Source organism: Octopus bimaculoides, chromosome 7 (assembly GCF_046866305.1).
Source record: "Octopus bimaculoides isolate indiv1 chromosome 7, ASM4686630v1, whole genome shotgun sequence".
NCBI lineage: Eukaryota > Metazoa > Mollusca > Cephalopoda > Octopoda > Octopodidae > Octopus > Octopus bimaculoides.
Genome location: NC_142934.1, coordinates 14,230,171 through 14,252,015, shown reverse-complemented (window position 1 = coordinate 14,252,015; position 21,845 = coordinate 14,230,171). Strand labels below are relative to the sequence as shown.

The following is a 21,845-nucleotide window of genomic DNA, read 5'->3' as shown; positions in this document are numbered from 1 at the left end:
GTGCCCATTACCTTTGCTGTCCCTTCCTCAATTCCCAGACTGGTGAGATTAATGCAGTTGATACTCAACCTAAACGTATGAATGATAAACGTTGGCAGATAGGAGGACCAAAGAATCTGATTTGAATGCTTACAATAGAGTGAACCCTGCTAAAAGTACCCAACATCCAGCTAGCTGTATGACAAGTCAACGTATCTAAAAGATGTTCCTCTACACTTTATCATCAGTCGTTCACTTTTTATTATTACATTAGTCAGGAGGAAAAGGCGGTCTGTCTGACAGATCTGATAATCTCCGTAATGGAATGACAAATGTGCACAATAACTTAAAAGTAGGACAACAATCAGACAAAACCTTTGAAACTAGTGGCAAGGAGGGAGCATACTATCTTTATGGCAGAAACCAGGACTGACTGCTTGTAATAGAGTGGAGTGAGCCAATGACACCCAAAAAACTGGACAATGGATTGAGTCTACCACCCATATATAGAACCATCTTAAGGCATGGGCCCAGTTTGCATGATATGGTTTGATGTTAATAAATAAATACTATAGGGTTCAGTGTAGTGACTTGTCCAGGGGCCTATAATGCTGCTAAGGTAGCTCTGCCTATAAAGGGTCCAGAGAGACTTGAACTCAGAACAAACACTGCAAAGCATCCCATCCAATACTCTACTATGCTTTGACCAATATTTAATTTATCAACCCTGGAAGGATGAAAGGAAAAGTTGATCTTAGCAGGGTATGAACTCAGAATCCAAGGTATTAGAATAAATCCCACAATGTATTTTGTCTGGTGCTTTAACAACTCTGTTAATTTACTGCCATGAAACAGCAATACCTGTTGCCATATAAATCTAATTCAGGTGTTGAACAGCAGAACAATACCCTATAGGCTTCAACTTACAAGTTATGCTGTTCAAAGCTGCAGTTACAAGATATCTATGAGATTAGTGTGCATATCTTAAACATTAGGAAAATAAAGGAGGAGGATGTTGTCTTACTATAACATAACCACATTGCCTGTGATATACCAGCATATTATCTTAAACATTAAGTTTATGTTCAAGCTGTTATCATGTCTTCTCCATTTTTGTTATTCGATCTTTGCACTGCAATCCTGATAGTTGGGACTTTGAATGTGCAATTTGCTATTTAAACACCTTTAGTAATTTGCTGAGATTTTTGTTGTTTAGTTCCAAGTCAATTACTTTCAAGCAAACTTGTGATCTTATCTTTATTTGTTTTAAGTGTAGTATATCTAGGACTACATGATGCAATGTGTCCATCTTTAAGACATTGTGGGAGATTCCACTTTTAAATTGAGAAACTACATAGTGACTCCTTTGTTGGTAGATTTGGTGGATATACTGAGACAGTCAAGTAGCTACTCAGAAATTTCTTTATTAGCTTGCATTGTATGGATGAAGAATTTACAAGCCAAAGAATAACAAAAATTAACGTGAGGATTAGTAGTTCTCTAATAAGCTCGTATTTCTGGGTTCTCTTTTCACTTTAGGTCCATGTGTTTAAAGAAGTCCATACACAAACATTATTCATCATCATCATGATTTTAATGTCCACTCTTCCATGTTTGAATGCTTTGGACGAAATTTATTGAGGTAGATTTTCTCCAGTCAAATGCTCTCCTTCACCAACCTTCATCTTACAAGCAAGGTAATATTTCAACATGGTAGGACATGCTTTTACAGAAGATTGGAAATGGATGACATCCCTTATGTGAGAGTGACACTCGTTTATTATTATCATGTTATGTCAAGACAAAGAGATACTAACACACATACACATAGGCTTTTTCAGTTTTTTTTTTTTTTTTACCAAATCCACTCACATGGTTTTGGTTAGCTCAAGGGTTACCAAACTTTTTCAACCATTGATCCCCTTTAGCCACTTCTACATCGACCATCCTCCTCATTTAAAATATCTTAATACCCTACCCTACCATACCATATTTTAAATGTTAGCTAAAATATACATGTACAACAAATTAAGAAATTCTATTGAAGATGACACACTTTTTACATTTAAAACTATGTGTACGAGTAAACAGTATTAAAGTTTCAATTTTTATGAAATTGCTTTCATGGTTAGAAAATGTGAAAAGCACATATTGCTGGAATATCTTTTATTGAAATTGACAACATCAATGTGAAGAATGAGCATGGCACTAAGTATTTCAAGCAGTTTATCTGGATGAGCTGGTCTTTCGCACGCCAACCCCTAAGCTATCACCGACCCCCTGTAATTCTTCACCAACCCCTAGGGAGTTCATCGCGACCACTGGGTTAACTCATGGCTCAAGTAAAAGACATGCAAAGTATCATGTAGTGAAATTGAAACATAGTTGGGAAGCAAACTTAACTACACAGCCATGCCTGGGCATAACAATTTTCTCATAGCAACATTGCTTGAGGTAGCAGTCTCAATATAAATCATAGAAGATTCCATTTCATTTAAAGGATCAAAATATTGACTGAACATAAGAAGACTGTTTAGGTCCATCAAAGTCCAAAGTTATAGAACCTTATGTAGGAGGAACTTTTTATATACATTTGCCAAATTAACGAGGTTCTAGCCAGATACAGTATTACATTTAGTGAGGCTGTTGATGTATGTTTCCATGATCTAGGACCAATGGTGAAAGTGGATTGGCTCCTGTTGAGTGTACATCTCTTGTGTTATGGACTACCCTTATTAGAAACAGATGATGGGGGGGAAACAAAAAAGATCAAACTCTAAAGCACTAAGGAAATAGCTGAGTTGAATGTACATAAAGAAAGAGAAATTTGTAATTTTGACCCAGAAATTCAGTCTTTTGTATTCTAGATACTGAACATTATGATAATGTTGAATATTATTTTATAAGATAAATGTTGTATGTTTAAAACAAAGTAAATTGTATTTATAAATAGTTGCGAATATATGTTCAGAATGTAACACACACTCACATGTATGCAAGTATTTGAATAAATGAAATATAATTGCACCCAACACATTTAGTTGGAGTTGTATTTAATAACAAGTTAAGTCAGCTGCTCATTACTTGAAGTTTTGTGGGTGTAGATACATGCCTATGTCCTCAGATGTACAGAGTCAGAGCAAATAGTCTGCTGGTATCAAGTAGTTTGTATGATTTAGGCGTTCAGTGACATACCATATGGCAGGGTGATCAGTTTGGTAGGGTTAGACTACCTGTCAGTTTGCATGTTAAGCATAGCTCCATGATGTAATCTTAACTGCGTGGTAATAGTACACAGAAGGGAAATAATCCCACTATGAGTAAACAGATTGTACACCTTGGAATTGTGCATGGGCCAATTAGAACTAGGGTAATCATCTTAAGTTATCTGAATACATCTGTAATCAGAATGCATCAATAAGATCAGTTTTCCTGCAGATTGTTGTGGTATATATAATTTCTCACAAAGGCAAATATGAACTCCAGGTGAGTAGGGAAGAACTCTGTCAAGGATAATCCATGTGATTTGGGGAAAGTCGTTTCCTTATCCTTACTCTCCAGATAAAGTGGTGAAGTTTTCTTTGTCTTTACACCTGAAGGAGTGCATGTGTTACATAAACCTCTTGAAATCATTAGTTGTTATGCCTGTATTGATACCATCAGATGGTGTGAAGGTGGCTCTACAGGTTTCTTTCTGTTGTAAGCTGTGCAGGTTTCTTTCTGTTGTAACATGCAATAATGAAAGTCATTATTTAAGCATAAGTAGCTAACCATGACATTATTGGCGATAAAGAACTTATTGAACATTTCTCTGTCCACTAATGCATAGATTTTTCTATTGATGCTTGTGACTAGGTTTCTAATTACGGCTGAAAGGTGGTAAGAGTTTCTATAGACATATACAGTTTTCTCATTGGGCTTTCTATAAGTGTAGTACTTACCCAACTTGAGATCTAGGGCAACATCTAGCAAGTTGATTTTTTGTTTAGTTGTAATAATAGTTGTTAGGTCAAATTCTTTGAAGATGTTTTCAAGAATTTTCCTTTAACTTATCTATGGCATAGATATTCATATGGCCTCATACAGGGCTGAACTGTGGAGTTCTAAATTCTTTTTTAAGGATATTCAGGATAAATAACCCAGTAAGGTCAGTGACCCTCAACCTATCATGACTCCCCCTAGATACATCAAACAGTAGGAATCATTGTGAAACAAGAGTGATTTCCAAGTGATCAAGATGATCCCCTTATCAAAGTTGCTTATTCTAGTTAATTATCTCATAAAGTTTTAAGGCTTTCAGGTGGAGGGATTTTGATATTGAAGGATAGAAACCCACAATATTAAATTAGGTTGATTTGCTTTATTCTCAATGCTGAGGACCCAGTTAATAACAGTGGTGCAGCAGTCTCACTGAATCAACCCCGAGGCCCTTTTAATATCAGTGTTGATGGGATTCAGATTAAGTTTACTTACAATGCCTTTCTCACTCTTAGAAGGACTGATAAACCTGCATTTGGGGTTGGAAAGAAAGCTGGGCTTATGGCCTTTAAGAGTGATATGTTGGAGGCAGTTCACATGATATTCTATCTTTACAAGAGTAGCTGGTTCCTTCACTTCAATGTTAGTTTTCTTCTGTTTCAGTGATGGTCTTTATAAGAAGTCTTTTGAATGTGGATGTGTGTTTCATATATGCTCTTTTCTTCCTAGCGAGAATGTGTCAGAGGAGAAAGAGTTTCACAAATGCTTTTTATTTCAGAATATCCATGATTGGTGGTTAGAGAAAGATCTTGACATCCTCTGACTTGAAGTCTAGTTAGAATTCTTGTAACAAAGTGGGCTCTGTCAAAGGCATCAGATGGACAGATGGTGGTTTTAAACCAGGAAACTAATTAAGCCTATCAAAATACATCAAAGTGATAGATATGTACCATAAGCAGCATAATTAGTGTTTTGTATAGCTCACAGTGCTGAGTTCAAACTAAATAATATTTAGAGTAGATAATGGGGAGATCACCTTAGAATGTTATTCCTTAGAATAATCTGAAATCAACAAAAACATCAGGAATTTAATATCACAATGACACCTCAAAAAATAGAGGAATTTTATTGAAAGCTTGTTCTATAAATGAATGTACTTTTTTTTATCAATAACCCCTTCAACAGCGATATAGATGTTGAACCATTTGTCAAACTGGCAAAATGAGTTGAACAGATTTATGTTCCTTTATATATTGTTTCAAATTTTAGTTTAACCCTTTTGTTGACAAGTGACTGATGAAATATACTGCCTTTATTTCAATTGACTTAGAAAATAATGAAGATTTTAGTACAGTAAAATAATTGCCATTAATAAACTGGTGTTTAGAACATAAATTAACATGAAATTTTGAAGGAAGGTTTTCATTTAGATCACATTAGACAGGAAGTTTGTATAATTCAGGGACAGTCTCAGGCAGGTTGGTATCAAAAGGGTTAATAGTTACTTTTCAATGCTAGCATTCACATGATGAACATGTCTATTTTCATTTTTATTTTGTGGGGATTTGCATGTCTTGTTTACGCAGATTTCCCTTATTCAACCTTTTAATCAATAACCATACATACAATAGGATGATGATAACCTATTTTTCAATAAAATTGAACTTTGTGGATAAGGAGGGGGTACAATGCCCAGTATTTGTTATTGCTGTTATTAACCCCCCAGATCAGCTCTGGTTAAAAAGACCTATAATCAGTGGTTTCAGCAGTGACTATCTTGTCCTTTTAAGGATTTGGAATTATATTTGTTGGTTGTGTCTTTCCTTTTGTAAGACAGTAGGATGAGAGTTGAATTCAACTGCTGTTTCTAGCAGATTGAGCAACCACCTAGATAAGCTTCCACATCTGATTCAATAACTCTTAAGTCAAGGTGTATGAAGTCAAGACCTTACAGTATGGAATGCTAGTATTTTGTTTGCAAATTTTGGTTTACATAAATTCTGGTGATACTGAAGAGCCTTGTTGGAATGAACCCTGTCAACAAATTGCCATATCCAACATTTAAATTTCACTGCGACAGTGACTTTTTGGTTAAATGCTGCAAAAACAAGAAATATTCAGCAGGCCATTTTCTATGAAATGTTATTTGATACAAACAAGTCTTTTAATGGAAGTGTGTGTGTGTGTGTATGTGTGATCCTTCTGTCTGGCATTTGCCATGATAGATCACTGACCACTACACATATATTTTTTTCTCTCTTTGTTTCTTTTTGGGTTCCTTTAATACATCCATTTGTTGTTTACACCACCTGTCTTCGTCTGTTGCTTTTTCGTGAATTCTCCCATATATATGTATATATATATAAATAATATTTTATCGGACTTGTTTTGATAGATTAACAAGTTTCTCTACTAAATTCAAAAGTGGGTTCTTCAGGACTTGAAATGGATTTCCATGTTCTAGTATAAGTCCATGGTGCAATGATCCTTTGGTAGTTTCAGCTGAAAATTAAAAAAGAAAATTACTTATATTACATATGCACAGAAATGGTTGTGTGGTTAAGAAGTTCACCTCTTAAACGTGGTTTTAGGTTCAGTCCCACTGTGCGATATCTTGGGTAAGTGTCTTCTAATATAGCCTCAGGCCAACCAAAACCTTGTGAGTGGATTTGGTGGACAGAAACTCAAAGAAGCCCGTCGTGTGTGTGTTTGTCCCCCCAACATCGCTTGACAACCGATGCTGGTGTGTTTACGTCCCTGTCACTTAGCAGTTGGGCAAGAGAGACCGATAGAATAAGTACAAGACTTACAAAGAATAAGTCCTCAGGTCGATTTGCTCGACTAAAAAGCAGTGCTCCAGCATGGCCGCAGTCAAATGACTGAAACAAATAAAAGAATAAAAGCATATGAGCAATACCTAGCTCTCTGTCATGTCTAGAATACAGTAACCCTGAAAGAGAGATTACTGGAAGTGTGACAACACATCCAACCCATGTCACTTGAGGCCTGAACACTTTGAAACTATGTTTCGTGTCAAAAAATGAGAAATGTTCTCAGGCATATTAATGTATTAAAAAGGGCTAAGGAAGAGCACAGAAGGTTGTTCTTAGAGGCAAACAGAAGGTGGATTGACCATAGTCAATATAATAATGACATCGAGTGAGGTCATTGCCAGCGCCGTTGGACAGACTCCTGTGTAGGTGGCACGTAAAAAACACCATTTGAGCCTAGCCGTTGCCAGCATAATTATTGCTTTACCCTCAAATGTTTTCAAACATTTGTCAAAAGTATTCACTACAGAGTATACATATATATATATATATATATATATATATATATATTGGTTACATCTGTCCCATAGACTAATTGAGACAGAGTTTACAATATCTTCTCAAGAACAACATGACATATACATAGACAAAAAAATGGATATTTGAACAATTAAAATGTCAAACAAACTCACCTTGCTTTATTATCTGGCCATTGCCATCATAATGCACAAAATGCTGATCTTCAAAACCAAGTAATTTGCAATAATGTTCTAATATTTCTGTGTCAGTAAATTTGTCATCTTTACAGTAAAGTACACCAACAGGCACTTCCTTCGATTTCATACTTACTAAATATCCACCAATCTGTAAGAAGACCAAAAAGTTTAAATGCCAGCAATATTAGGAGATATTGACCCCGTTGCAAAACTAGTACTTATTTTATCGACCCCCCGCTCCAAAAAAAAAGGATGAAAGGCAAAGTTGATCTCGGTGGAATTTGAACTCACTAGCTTGCCACATTAAATGAATATAAAATATTACTGATGAATTCAAAAAATTTTATCAAGTATATTCATGAAAAAGTCATAAAAGTGGATTGACGTATTAGTGTCTTCTGATTAAAGCTATAACTTCAATGTTTTTTATTTTTCTAAGCCATAATTGACATTGCAAGATGCTTTGAGGCAGTGATCACCTAACTTTTTTCTATCACAAACCAGTTTCATGCAAGACAATAAAGTGCATAATACATAATTTAATTGTTACATGTATAACACCTATATATTACAGATATATATATATATGTAGGGAAGTGGTTATACACCATTAGGCGTACGCCGCTTCCGTACATTAAATTTCTAGAAGAAACAACGGAACGCAGATTCTGAACAACATAACAATATTTATTTACAGTGGAATTCAGTTCACGCTTGGAGGGAATTCGGTAGCTCGTCGCCCTCGGTTACTGAGACGCCTCCTGAATGATTTCCGTGGTTATTTGTGAAGCTCTGGTGCTGACATGTGAGAGAGCTCTGTTGGACGTCTTGGCTCGACAGAGATTGGTCAACGAAGAGACTGAGAAAAGGCGCCAAAGCTGGGTGTCGAACTCTACGCATGCGCATGAGACTCTTCCTGTATTCCTTCTGGAACTAGTCTCTGCGCATGCGTGGATAAAACTCCGGACATTGAACATATAACAGTCGTCTGCTATAAGGTGTCACTACATGTATATATATATATATATATATATATATATATATATATATATATATATGTGTATCATCATCATCATCATCGTTTAACGTCCACTTTCCATGCTAGCATGGGTTGGACGATTTGACAGGACTGGTGGACCAGGTGGTTACACCAAGCTCCAATCTGATCTGGCAGAGTTTCTACAGCTGGATGCCCTTCCTAACACCAACCACTCCGAGAGTGTAGTGGGTGCATTTACGTGCCACCGCCACAAAGGCCAGTAAGGCGGTACTGGCAATGGCCATGCTCGCAATGGTGTATTTTATGTGCCACCTGCACAGGAGACAGTCCAGCGGCACTGGCAATGATCTCGCTTGAATGTCTTTTCACATGCCACTGGCACAAGTGCCAGGAAGGCGACATTGGTAATGATCACGCTCAAATGGTGCTATTTACGTGCCACCGGCATGGAAGCCAGACAGCTGCTCTGGCAACGATCACGCTTGGACGGTGCTCTTAGTGCCATCACGATTTCGCTTTCGCTTGCCCCAACAGGTCTTCGCAAGCCGAAATTTAACATCCATGTTCCATGCCTGAGGTTATAGTAGAAAACTACAGTAGAAGGTTAAGGCGCCATGTAGTAGGACTGAACCTGGAACCATGTGGTTGGAAAGCAAGCTTCTTATCACGTACTTGAATCAGATTCAACACATGATTCCAGAACAAGTTACTTGCCAAGCAAATACAACTGAGAAAAGTAAATAAAATAATCTTTATCAGTATAAAAAAAAATAATAACTATACTTACACTATTGAAGTCTATACCGTTGATTATGAAGAAACCCCTTATAACGCTTTCTGTTGTATATTCCCTGTAAGCATCCTTGAGTTTCCATAGATAGACAAAAACTTTTGCAAAAGGTCGAAGGTAGGGTACATCCCATACTTCTGTGAACAACTTATAGCGTAAGTGAGGTTGGACTCCTCTGTGTATATTATAAAACAAAAAGAAACAATAGGAAAATAAATCCATATAATTATTAAATATTTGGGATTTTTATATTTTTTTTACTAAGCTGAAAGATAATTGATTTCACAGTTATAGTATGGTAATGTACTAGTGATTAGTCTGTAGGTGTAAAATAAAATAACCTTGATACAAGTCACTGAAGGAAAATAGAGAATGAATATAGGCATGCTTATATGTATGTTTAAGATTCTAAAGTAGCAAATGATCTCAAACAAATGAGGTGATGTAGCCTAAATTAAAGTACCTAGGACTTCATTGTTATACATCTCCTTTCTTTTTAACCCTTTTGAAACCAACCCATCTGAGACTGCCCTTGGTTATATGAAACAAATTTGCTTTATCAACCCTTTAGCATTGAGATTACTCTGTCAAATGTAATGCTTATTAATTCACATTGTTTTGAATTAGTCATGCATTACCTTGTAGATTCAAGGTTTCAATGATGTGGTTGTTTATCTTTAAAATTACATTGTAGAGTAGGAGTGGGAAGCTGGATCTGTACAGTAGAATATTTGGGCTGGATATGGCCATTTTAAATGCTAAAGGGTTAAAGTGATTTAAATTAAAACTTTCTCATCATACTTCCATGTTAATTTATGCACCAAACACCAGCTTTATAATGACAATGTTATTTTACTAAATTCTTCATTATTTAAAAAATTATTTGAGACAAAGAAAAATAATAATAAAATGGTTAAGATAGCTGGATGTGATCCAAAGAAAATTTGACTGCTATTTGTAACAGGTCAATAAAAAAAACTACCAATCCAGGGCCGTGGATTTGGCAGAAGTGTACAAGCATTGGATGGGATGTCTTGCAGCATCAATACTGACTTTTTGTGTTATGATGGAACATGTGCCAAACAGTATTAAGCCTTTTCCTTGGATGACACTGGTAGCCATAGAGAAAGGGAAAATGTGCATGTATGGGCAACTGCTAGTCTTCCACAAAATAAACCTTGCTCAAGTCTATGCAGATTCATGATCAATCTTGACCACAGAAAGCCCTGGAGAGAGCTAGATAAACAGACAGACATATTAGTATGTGTGCAGAGTTACATACAGAGGGACAGCAGATGAGCTACTGACAACATGATTGTCATCATGAAGTGTGTGGTGCATTTTACAAGGTATGTGCCTAAGATACTCATGCTAACAATAGTTATCACTATCACTATAAATAATCACACATCAGAGATGAATGGTTGGCTGAAGATCAGGTGGGAAACCAGAGGTGACTAACAAAAAAGTCATGCTAGCTTTTCACTGTTGGAACAGAAGGATAACAAAAACTTTATTCAAAATGGCATAGAGTTACCCAAATTACTCTTCCACTTACTAAAATTACCTATCAAAATATGTGAAAACAAGGGAGCCTATGCATAGTCGTGTGGCCTGCTAAAGATAGCACCCAATTCTCCTTCAAATCATGCTCTATAAGCATAAAAATAGAAAGACATATACGAAGGAGTGCCGAGAAGTTCCTGGCTTTAAGGGTATCATGAAAGGCTTGGTTGGAAGCCCAACTTTCTAAATTATTTTACAGGGCTTAGAAAAACTAAAGGACCACAACAGTAAGTGTGTGAATCTGAGAGGGGAATATGTTCAATAAAATCTTAATTAACTGACCCTCCTGTATTTTCTTTGAACCAAAGCCAAGAACTTTTCAGCACACCTTCATATACCAAGGACAATGTAATACCAGATAAACGATGCTTCATTCCAAAATGATGAGATGTTCATAGCTAGAATACTTTTAATCATAGATCTGTTGAATAAGGGTAGATTTGGAATGTGTATGGTATGTATAAAAAAAAAGGTGCATATAGAAATAAAATAATACTGACGGGCATGGTAAGTGACCTGCAGGAGAAATTAATGCTGCAGACTTAAACAGGTCATGTCCTGCACATAAGCGAACAACAGGGTAACATCCAGTGCCGTGGCCAAGTAATACATCAACCCTTGTGTGAGAAAGAAAAATATCAAGAAGAAAATTAAAAGGACAATTCTTCATAAACATTATCATAGTTAACTGTCAATTGCAAACATCATGTGTATAAATATAACCCATGCTATCATGGAAAAATCTGTTAAATGAACAAATAAATGATAAATATACTCTCTCTCACTTTATATGGTGTGTGTGTGTGTATTATATAAAGTCATGATAGAAAATCAGTTTGATAAAATCTTATTTCACAGTAAGAAAATTCTAATGTGACAACAAATTGTCAGCTGCTTTATATCCATAAGACCTAAAACAATAACAATAGCGTGGATAGTCTGCGGAAGTTTAATTGTCTACATGGAGCGCCGCCTAGCCAAGGGAGATAACCTACTTATAGGAAAGCCCTTATATAATGAGCTTGTTTGTAAGTTTGTCCAAAAGCAATGAGGAAGTAACAGTGTAAGTAAGAGTAAAAAAAGAGAAGAGACAAAATGGTAATAACAATGAGAGAGGGAGTGGAATCAAACAGCTCCTCTCGCTCTCTCAACAAAAACCTTTTCACTTAGTTGATGAACGCTGCTTCTCTCTCTTTCTCTCTCTATCTATCTACAGACGCAAACACACGCTCTCTCTCTCTCTCTTTCTTTTTCACTCACACACTCTCTCTCAACAGCAACATTTTCATTCAATGAATGCTGATTTTTTTTTTCTGGTAAACATTAATTGCAATATATAAGATAACTAAATAAGATTTTTGCACCTCAAAATTATTTCTACGGATGTTTGACTGTTCTGGAAGATTTTCTGCTTAAAAAGTTAATAAGATAAAGATAAATAAATAAGTGGTAATTTTTAAGTCATAGAATTAAAATATTGTCTATTGAAAGAAAGCTTGATAATATTGTCTGTTTAAAGAAAGCTAAATATAAAAGGAAAGTAATTATAAATATTTACAAATATTTGCTGATACCGTGATGTTTGTAAATATTTATGAATGAAGAATTTTGCCAAGGCAGTGAAGCCTGTCTTCAAGATTTTTTCCCGTTTCAGGAAGTAGTGAAAGAAAGAGAGAGAGACAGACAGACAGAGATAGAGAATGTATAGATGTTGCCGGGGGGGGGGGGTCTCTGTGTATGCTGTTAATGTAATCCTTTGTAATTTTGGTCTTTGTATGGTTACGTATAGAAAAATAAACAAACTAACGTACACACACGCGCACACAAATATACGCATTTGTTTTGAAGTTTGTGTCCTGTCGTATTAAATATACTCATCCACCTGCTATGGAGAATGAATCAGACAGATGGCAACGGTTAGCCAGAGAGAGAGACAAAGGTGAAGAACAGCCAGTCTCACTCGGGAAGAACTGGACGCAAGAAGATTAAACAATACATTAAGGTTATTAAATCAATCACAAGAAGTGAGACAAGAGAGACGGGCTCGAAGACGTCAATATGAAAAAGAGCACCTAATTGCACAAGGGAGAGATATCCACAAAAGCGCCAAGATGTAACAGAAGAGCAAAACAGCAGTGAGGAGAGAATATCTAAGAATGACAGCATCGCAAAGGTGACAAGATGAAACGGAAGAGGAAGCAGCACAGAGGAGAGAAATCGAAAGAGAGAGAGAACATCAAAGAGAAGAATGGAAGAATAATGGTTAATACTGAAGCGGACCATCCCAAATAAGGCAAACTCATTACTGGTAGGGTTTTCACTAGAAACGTGGTGTTGAAGCAATTGCTGAGAGAACCATGTGGTTTGGAAGTGAACCAATCAGTTACACAACCACATCTATGCCTAGATAAATAAATAAATATAAATATGACACATACACACACACACCCAACACATCATCATCATTATCATTATCAATTTGTCAAATAAAGAAATTTATCAAATGGTAATAGTTACTTTGGAATTTTCAGCTCTTTTAGAAAATCAAAAATAAATTCTGCATTCTCAGTAGTGGAGTGTAGGAAACCATCATCATGGCCTAAACCAACACCATTTGTATAGATGGAACCTGAAAATAAAATCACCGAATAAGCAATGATTATTTTTGGAAATATTCTTTCTAATTTTGGCACAGGGCCAGTAATTTTGAAGGGAGAAGGTAAGACAATTACATCAACCCCAGTGCTCAATTAGTTCTTATTTTATCAACTCTGAAAGGATGAAAGACGAAGTCAACTTTGGTGAAAGTTGACTTCAGTTGACTCAGAATGTAAAGAGTCAGAAATGCCATTAAGCATTTTATCTAGCATGGTAATTACTCTGCCTTTCTTTTTAGAAATATTAAATTCTAATTATTATTGAAAGTGAATGCTATGATTTTAGGTTATTTTAATAATTAATGTCTTACATGGTAGCCATGTTCTCTCCTTTATATCCAATACACATTGAGTTGTAAGCATTATTTGTTGAATATAGGTGTGGTTGTGTGCTAAGAAGTTTGTTTCTCAACCGCATGGTTCTGGGTTCAATCCCACTGCATGGCACCTTGAGCAAGTGTCTTACACAATAGCTCCAGGACAACCAAAGCCTTGTGAGTGGATTTGGTAGACAGATACGCAGAGAAGCCTGTCATATGTGTGTGAGTCTGTGTTTATGTCTCCTTGTCTTGACATTGTGTGATAGTTGCAAATGAATGCCGCTGTCATACAAACAGTGTCCTTCATTTTTGATATTTTCTGAGAACATATCTGGCTATGGGGACGTATTACTCTGCTTGGAAACAAGTGTGTGTTGGTGACAGGAAGGACATTTGGCTGTAGATAACCTACTTCAATAAACTCCATCCAGCCCATGCAGGCATGGAAAACAGAACGTTAAAATGATGAGATGATAGAAGTCTTTGGCACACAGATCTCTTATTACTTCTTAATGACAGTTTATTCTATGAATCAAAAACAGACAGAATTTTACATCCAGAATGACTCAATACAATTCCTTCTCAATCAGCATCGCATTTTTTTGGAATTTACAATCACATCATCAAAATCTCAACACTACAAGATAATAAATGATTAGTTGAAAGCAATGTGAATGTATAAGTATTATATTTGACAGAGTAATGTGAATTCTAAAGGCTTAAACGAAACAGAATAATGCAGTTCTACATGTTCTAAAATGTCAGGATGGCCATGATTGGAATGCATTTGATCACAAGGTAGCTTGATGAGAACTGACCAGGGGTTAAACAACAACAATCTTATAATATACTTCAATAAAGTTACAGTTGTACTTACTTGGAAGATTAACTGCAATAACTCTGTAATTTTTCAAGACTAATGGTGCCAAGAGTGGAATAAGATCTTCATGGCTGGACATGAGGTTATGGACAGCAAGAATCAAAGGAATTTTAGGGTCGTAAGGAGAACCAGCATGGGAATCCACATAACCAGTATCAAAAACAAATCCATCTAAGAATAAAAATAAAAACATTTCTGGAAAAACTTTTTCAAAAGCAAAATGGCAAACACATACATACATGCAGATATCCATACATTATACACACACACACACACACATATAACATACAAATAAGAAGATAAATACTTAGTATAGGACAACTTTATTATTACTAGATCATGAAAATCATAGAAAGAGCTATAGCTTAATTAATTAGGAAGAAAATTAGCCTGCATGAGATGCAGTTTAGTTTTATGTCAGGAAAAATTATGCTAATGCTCTCTTCCTGGTGATACACTTGCAGGGGGAAGTATGTAGTTAAAAGTAAGCTGCTGTACTTAGGATTCACCAACAGGTAGAAAGCATTCAACAGGGTCTCTTATTCTGTGATACAGCAGTACTTATCATCACCCAACATTCATGACTATCATGTGTAACAAACACAGTGTTGACTTTGTGAAGGGAAGAGTAGTTGCTTCTAATTTTACCCGTCTTAGGTTGACAGACACAGGCTTAAAAAAAAATTCATCAGATACAACTAAAAGAACAGTAAAATATCTAAGTTATTAATTTCTTCCCATTATAACAAATTCAAATACTGCTTGAATTAACTTTGCATCTCTGGTGGCTAATAAAAGTAACAAGCATGGGTCAATTCAAGTGATTAATAGATATCACCAACAAAAGAGAAGATTATATAGACTAAACTAAAGTATCTAGGACTTTATTATCATAGGGTTCCTTCGATGTTAACCCATTGGTTCTATGATACAAACTTCTTTAAAGTGATCTAAAATTCCCTACCAAAATTTCATGTTAGTTTATGTTCCAAGCACCAGCATAACAACAATGGCGAAGTTATTTTCCTAATTTTTCATTATTTTCAAATATGAGTGAAACAAAAGGTAGTATACGTCAACAGAAAAATGGTAACAAAATATGTGCCTAGAGTTGATGTAAGAAATTACGGAAGTGAACAGTAGGATCCAATGAAAGTAGTGATGGTCTATGTGGAATAACATAGTCTGCTGTGAGGAAGTGAAAAGTTTTACATTATAGGTGGAATAATTTGTTGGAGAGAAATGAAGGGTTTTGTTCAAAGTCTTGGACTTTTGTTCTTCATCAGGGCAAACTAACATATTTCACTTTTGAATGGAGAGATTAATAGTTGAATAAGAAGTAGTGCCAACAGCTCTTTCAGTTTGGACCTGCCTAAACTAGGGGATCCAGTGAGGTTAGTGTGGTTAATACCTACATACTAAGATTAATGGCAGAAGATAGAACATCGGCAATAGTTCTAGAAGGAAGGGGTTCTAAAGAGGAAAGATTGAGTAAAGGATTTGGGACAGAGAAAACTGGGTGAAGGCCAATGAGTTGTAGTTCAAATTACGGAATATATCTGGAGTTATTCCCCCTGCTTGCTGAAATTATAGAAATAGTACTCACGGGATTAATATTGCCTTCTCTTAGCAAAGACGGACAAAATGCTTAGCGGCACTTCGTCCGTCTTTACGTTGAGTTTAAATTCCGCCAAGGTTGACTTTGCATTTCATCCTTTCGATAAAAATAAGTACCAGTCGAACACTGGGGTCAATGTAATCGACTTATCCCCTACTACGAAATTGCTGGCCTTGTGCCAGAATTTGAAATCAATATTATCTTCTCTTTGTCGCCTAAGCATTTTTAAAAAAAAACTGATCAAGACATTAAATATTGTAACGCTAACTTAACAGTCATTAATGAAATTTCGCTACCTACAATCGAGTCAACCATTCGACTTACACATACTCTTTACATTAGTTTCAAACTTTGGCCCAAGGCTTTCAGGGGAGGGATTAAATCGATTATATCAATTCCAGTACTCGACTGCAACTTATTTTATCGACCTCCAAAAGGATGAAAGGTAAAGCTGACCTCGGCGGAATTTAAACTCAGAACGTAAGGACGGATGAAATGCCGCTAAGCATTTTGCCCGGAGTGCTAATGATTCTGCCAGCTCACCGCCTTACATACTCCTTGTGATCTTGTAAGAAACATTCATAATTACCGATGGACTCATCGTATGTCTTTTTTAAAGTTATACGATAAAGAATCTTTTTTTTTTTTTTGTCTTTTAACCCAGAACGAAAGCAGTGCCCTTGATCCTTTACAGCAGGAATCCCCAACTTATTTTTACACAACGGACCGGTTTCATGGAAGACAATTTTTCCACAGATCGGGCAATCACGCACATAACAATAAAGTGCATAATATATAATTTAATTATTACAAATACAATACATATATATTATGCATACAATGCGAAAGCATCCTGCAGACTAGTCAAAATTTTTTAAAGTTTATTCCTTCTGTGCGGTCCGATACCAAATGATACACGGCCCGGTGGTTGGGGACCCCTGCTTTACAGGACCTCCGAGACTGGTTGAAGGTAGAGAGCGAGGAAAATATCCTCAAAGCAGGGACCTGTCGAACATTGGCAACAGAGTGGACTTCGTTAAAGTTATTTGACAATGAAAACAGAGAGGGCGAAATAAAACAATTAAGGTAGTAATATGTAAAGACCGAAGCTTTTACTCGAACTGCTTTGTGTTTACGCAGGCCACTGAATCGGGTGTGTACACACCGAGCTCCAGTGTGTGGGCTAACTCTAGTTCAACGCCGTTTTTTATTATCGTCATCATCATTATTAATATCATATTTTAGACAGTGCGTCTAGGTCTACATTATCAAAGGAAAAACACATAGGAGGATGTCGAGACAAAAGAAATTGCACCTTATAATAATTTGTTAGTATTAAGGCTAAATAAGGAGTTTCTCAAACGTCAGAACAATTAATTTGGTTGTTTGGCTTTGTATAAATCTAACACGCTTAAATATAGTTAAATCCAAAATCAAAACATTTAGAGGGGAAATCAAGGACACAATGATATATATACATGTTCATAAAGACATAAAACAGATGAATACCAGGTATATCTTCCCAAATAGATTCCGATGTTGTTACAAATACGTATCGCATCGGCAAAGCTGAAGACATCCAGTCTTTAGGTTCAGCTCCATTGAGAGTAGTTGATAGCTGTGAATGTTGAGGTCGAGTAAATATTGTCCTAGAACGACTCGAACATTTCAGTTGGTTTGTATAAAGACGCGTCCAGTCATAATGCAACAATGGTAATCTACACGCTGAACAAAACTGTTTCCTTCTGAAAGATGTGAATATAGTTCGTGTTAAAGACATTTTAATTTGAATTATGCATTAAATACTTTCAGCATTTGTGTAATTATCAGTGTTCATAAATGGTTGTTATGACTACTTTGGCTGCTGCCATCACTAAAACAACACATGTTGTCGCTTAGCACGCGGTAAATAGTAGTAACAAATTAACATTAACCGCTTATGTCAATCGAAATTCATTTTTTTTTCCTTACATTTAAAAGTACTTTTATTGGAATATAACATGTATCTATTTTTCGGTACTACTAAAGCAGCGCGGACTCGAACGCGCAAGCTAGTCTTGAGTGGTCGATCCTAACCCTAACCCTATCCCTAACCCTGTCCCTAACCCTAACCCTAACCCTATCCCTAACCCGCGTGTGCAAATGAATACGTGTTTAGGGTTAGGGTTAGGAATAGGGTTAGGGTTAGGATCGACCACTCACGACTAGCTAGCGCGGACACGCGACTGCGCGTTCGGGTCCGCGCTGCTTTAGTAGTACCCTATTTTTCTACATGAACTAACTTAGAATACAAAATTTTTTATCTGTTCTATAACACAAAATACACAAGTATACGAAGTTTGAAAGTGTTTCGGTACCAAAAACACTACATAAAACATAAATGAAAAGTGGTGCCCGTCAATTCAGAAAGATCCGATAGTTTTTAACGAGCTTTTATTTATAAAATTTTTTAATTTCATGTTTATTTCATTCATTCTTTGCAATGTTCTCTCTCCCCCTCTTTCTCTCGCACACACACAAGTCAGTCACATACGCACACGTGTTTTTGTATGTACGTTTGTATACATTGAAGTATGTGAGAGTTTGTGAGAGAAAGGGTGATAGTCAGTCAAGGGGTGTGTTGTCATGTATACGTACATACATAAACATATGCATACATCTTTTTTGTAATGTATGTGTGCGTGTGAGACACAGAGAGAGAGAGAGAGAGGGTGATATCTAAGTGGCACTTACTCTCTCTATCTTTCTCTCTCTCTCTCACACACACACATGCACGCACTCATACATACATACAAAAAATATGTATGCATATTTATGTATGTGCGTATACATGACAACACACCCCTTCTCTCTCTCTGACGTCCATTTCATCTGATGTTTGATACTGTGTGTATATGTTTGTGTGTGTGTATGTGTGTGTGTGCGTGCGTGTATGTGCGCGCGCGTGTGAGGCGTTCCACAATCGCCATTTAATTGCAATCACTCTTGTGAAGATATTCAAGCTCATTTTTTTCTTTTAATACCCGTTTTAATTTTCGAAAAAAGTTTCCGAGAACAATGCTCTCACTCTCTACAAGAGGAGTTGAGGTAGACGTAGATGATCAGTATTCTACAGTGAAGCAAAGACGAGCACACGTAGCCATAGTCATTGTTGAATTCTGCAACTCAGTTAACTCTATTAAGTACGTTGCAAATTTATAAACAAAGGTTTAGATGCTGCAACATACACTCTTACGCAGAATGGCAGTCAGCAGATAAATAAAACGACGAGGATGTACAGTATGACATAAGAAGATACATCAGTACCAATGAGGCTTTTTGGTGCATCTTCAATTTTCCCATTCATGAGAGGCACCCAGCCATCATTCATCTCAGTAGCCATCTAGAGAATGGCCACTGGGTTATCTTTACAAAACAAACAACCTTGCAACAAGCACTTTCTAGAAAAGAAGGTACACTTACTGCCATTTTTAAGTTGTGTCAAGTAGATGAAGATGAAAGAAAACTCCTTTACCCACAATTACCGAAGTATTACACCTGCAGAAACAATAAATGACACAAGATGAAACGAGCCGACGCTCTTGCAAGAGTTTACAGTGTCCCCCACCCAAGCCAAGCAGAATGCTACTACTTATGGCTCTTTTTGCATGAAGTATGTGGTCCCAAATCATTCCAACATTCGAGGAGGATAAATGGTCATATGTGTGAAACTTATAGGGAAGCATGCTTTCAACAAAGTTGTTTTTTAGAAAACGATGAGCATTGGAACCTTGTGTTGACTGTATCAGATTCTCCAAGGGAACTCCGTAACCTTTTTGCAATTATACTGAACACGTGTCAACTTGGCAGTCCCCTACAGCTTTGGATGAAACATCGTGAGGACATGGCTGAGGACTTAAAGTATGCAGTTCAACAGGCAAACCCAGATATCAATATTCAGTTCTCTGAAACAAATTTTAACCAAGTACAGATTGAAATTGAGGCAAAAATTTGCTAGATTGTGGCTCTGGGCTGCCAAAAACAAACCGTCAAATTAATGATTGAACTTCAAGAGACATAGCAAGAGAGACAAATAATGACACCACAGACTTGGTTGCATTTGTGAATGAACATGAATCTAAACTTCTTCCAGAACGACACTGTGCATATGGTAAAATTTTTCGTGTTAGAATCGTTAGCACGCCGGGCAAAATGCTTAGCGAAATGCTTACCGTTACGTTCTGAGTTCAAATTCCGCCGAGGTCGACTTTGCCTTTCATCCTTTCGGGGTCGATTAAATAAGTACCAGTTACGCACTAGGATCGATGTAATCGACTTAATCCCTTTGTCCTTGTTTGTACCCTCTATGTTTAACCCCCTGTGGGCAATAAAGAAATAAATTACTATTATTATTATTTTGTATTGTGAATTGATTTCCCAACTGAAGAATAAATTGTATCCCAATTGAAGACTAAATTGAATTTAGAATAATAAATTTCTCTACAACATATTTTGCTTTTTTCTTCCAATATATAAGGAACAATTTCATTCCCGGGCAATGCCGGGTGCCTCAGCTAGACAGAGAACTAAAACTTTCCCCCATCCAGCCCCACACTCTGCACACGATCTACTGTTAGACAGTTGTGATGTGGCCTCAATTTTTGGGGCTTCATTCTAATTGTGAACAACTTAGCAACTGACCCCTTTCAGATAGGACTGATCTACACTTATTCAAGTACAGGTTAATATGGTTATATATATGCAGTGACTTTCCATGTTCTTTATGCGATTATTGTCAATCTTTGGAAATATAACTTTGTTGGTGACCAGTCGAGCATTCTACAGAAATATTATTCTCCAGTGATTTATGTTTGCGAATTAATAAATGTTTGGACACCTACAATAACATTCTCTGGAACCAAATAGACATTTGGGTCACAAGAGCTTTTCTCGACCTGCAAGAACACTATTAGATAATGTATCAGCAATATATGTGTAGCGAGACTAATTTTATAATTGCATGTTTAGACTTAAGTACTCTGAAAACGGCTCCATGTCTCTAATGATTGGTCATGCGACCTGCCATGTGACGCTGAAATACTTCGTTAAGTTAGGCATTTGGATCGGTCTAGTTTTACTTAGATACGGAGTGCGTATTCAATCGCATTGCGCAATATACCACCAAACGCGGCAAATTCTAAATGTCGGTTTGAGTCATTTCTTGTTAATAAATAGCATGAAGTTTTTCATTTTATGTTTTGCCGACCTATTAATGTTGCGGGGGAAAAATATTACGAAGCATTTTGTCCGATGTGGTAATGATACCAACTCACCGCCTTCCCGCAAACATAATTTTTTAAATGAGCAAATGAAATGAAGGCGGCTGAATATGTAGTTTTAGTGATATTTTAATGACATACTTTCTTAATATAAATTTAACCTTTTCTTTGACGCAGCTTGAATAGATTCCCGCAGTATTTTTCTACATAAAATAATTCCGAAGTTTAGTTGACGTTGGATGTTATGTCATAAATATCTTCCCCAGTGACATTAGCGATGTCTACAAAGTGAAATAACTGTTCAACAAAGGC

At 36.4% G+C, this 21,845-nt stretch overlaps 1 protein-coding gene across 1 annotated transcript; it reads right to left on the bottom strand.

Moving 5' to 3' along the window:
* Positions 1-5,044: 5,044 nt before the first annotated feature.
* On the bottom strand, positions 5,045-18,172 carry LOC106871135 (uncharacterized). Its single transcript, XM_014917444.3, has 7 exons — positions 17,785-18,172; positions 14,655-14,828; positions 13,318-13,429; positions 11,301-11,417; positions 9,232-9,409; positions 7,421-7,592; positions 5,045-6,459 (listed from the first exon to the last, which is right to left on the bottom strand). The coding sequence occupies exons 1-7, from the start codon at positions 18,053-18,055 to the stop codon at positions 6,332-6,334; spliced, it is 1,152 nt and encodes a 383-aa protein (XP_014772930.1). The 5' UTR covers positions 18,056-18,172; the 3' UTR covers positions 5,045-6,331.
* Positions 18,173-21,845: the final 3,673 nt, after the last annotated feature.

Bases quoted from the DNA above. Each gene is read 5' to 3' on its own strand.
- LOC106871135 (XM_014917444.3), bottom strand. From the start codon at position 18,055: ATGTCTTTAACACGAACTATATTCACATCTTTCAGAAGGAAACAGTTT. The intron at 11,418-13,317 runs GTAACTATTACC...TTCTCACACAAG, and splicing joins AAAGAGCTGAAAATTCCAAA to GGTTGATGTATTACTTGGCC. The intron at 6,460-7,420 runs GTGAGTTTGTTT...TTTAATTTTCAG, and splicing joins TGGCCAGATAATAAAGCAAG to CTGAAACTACCAAAGGATCA.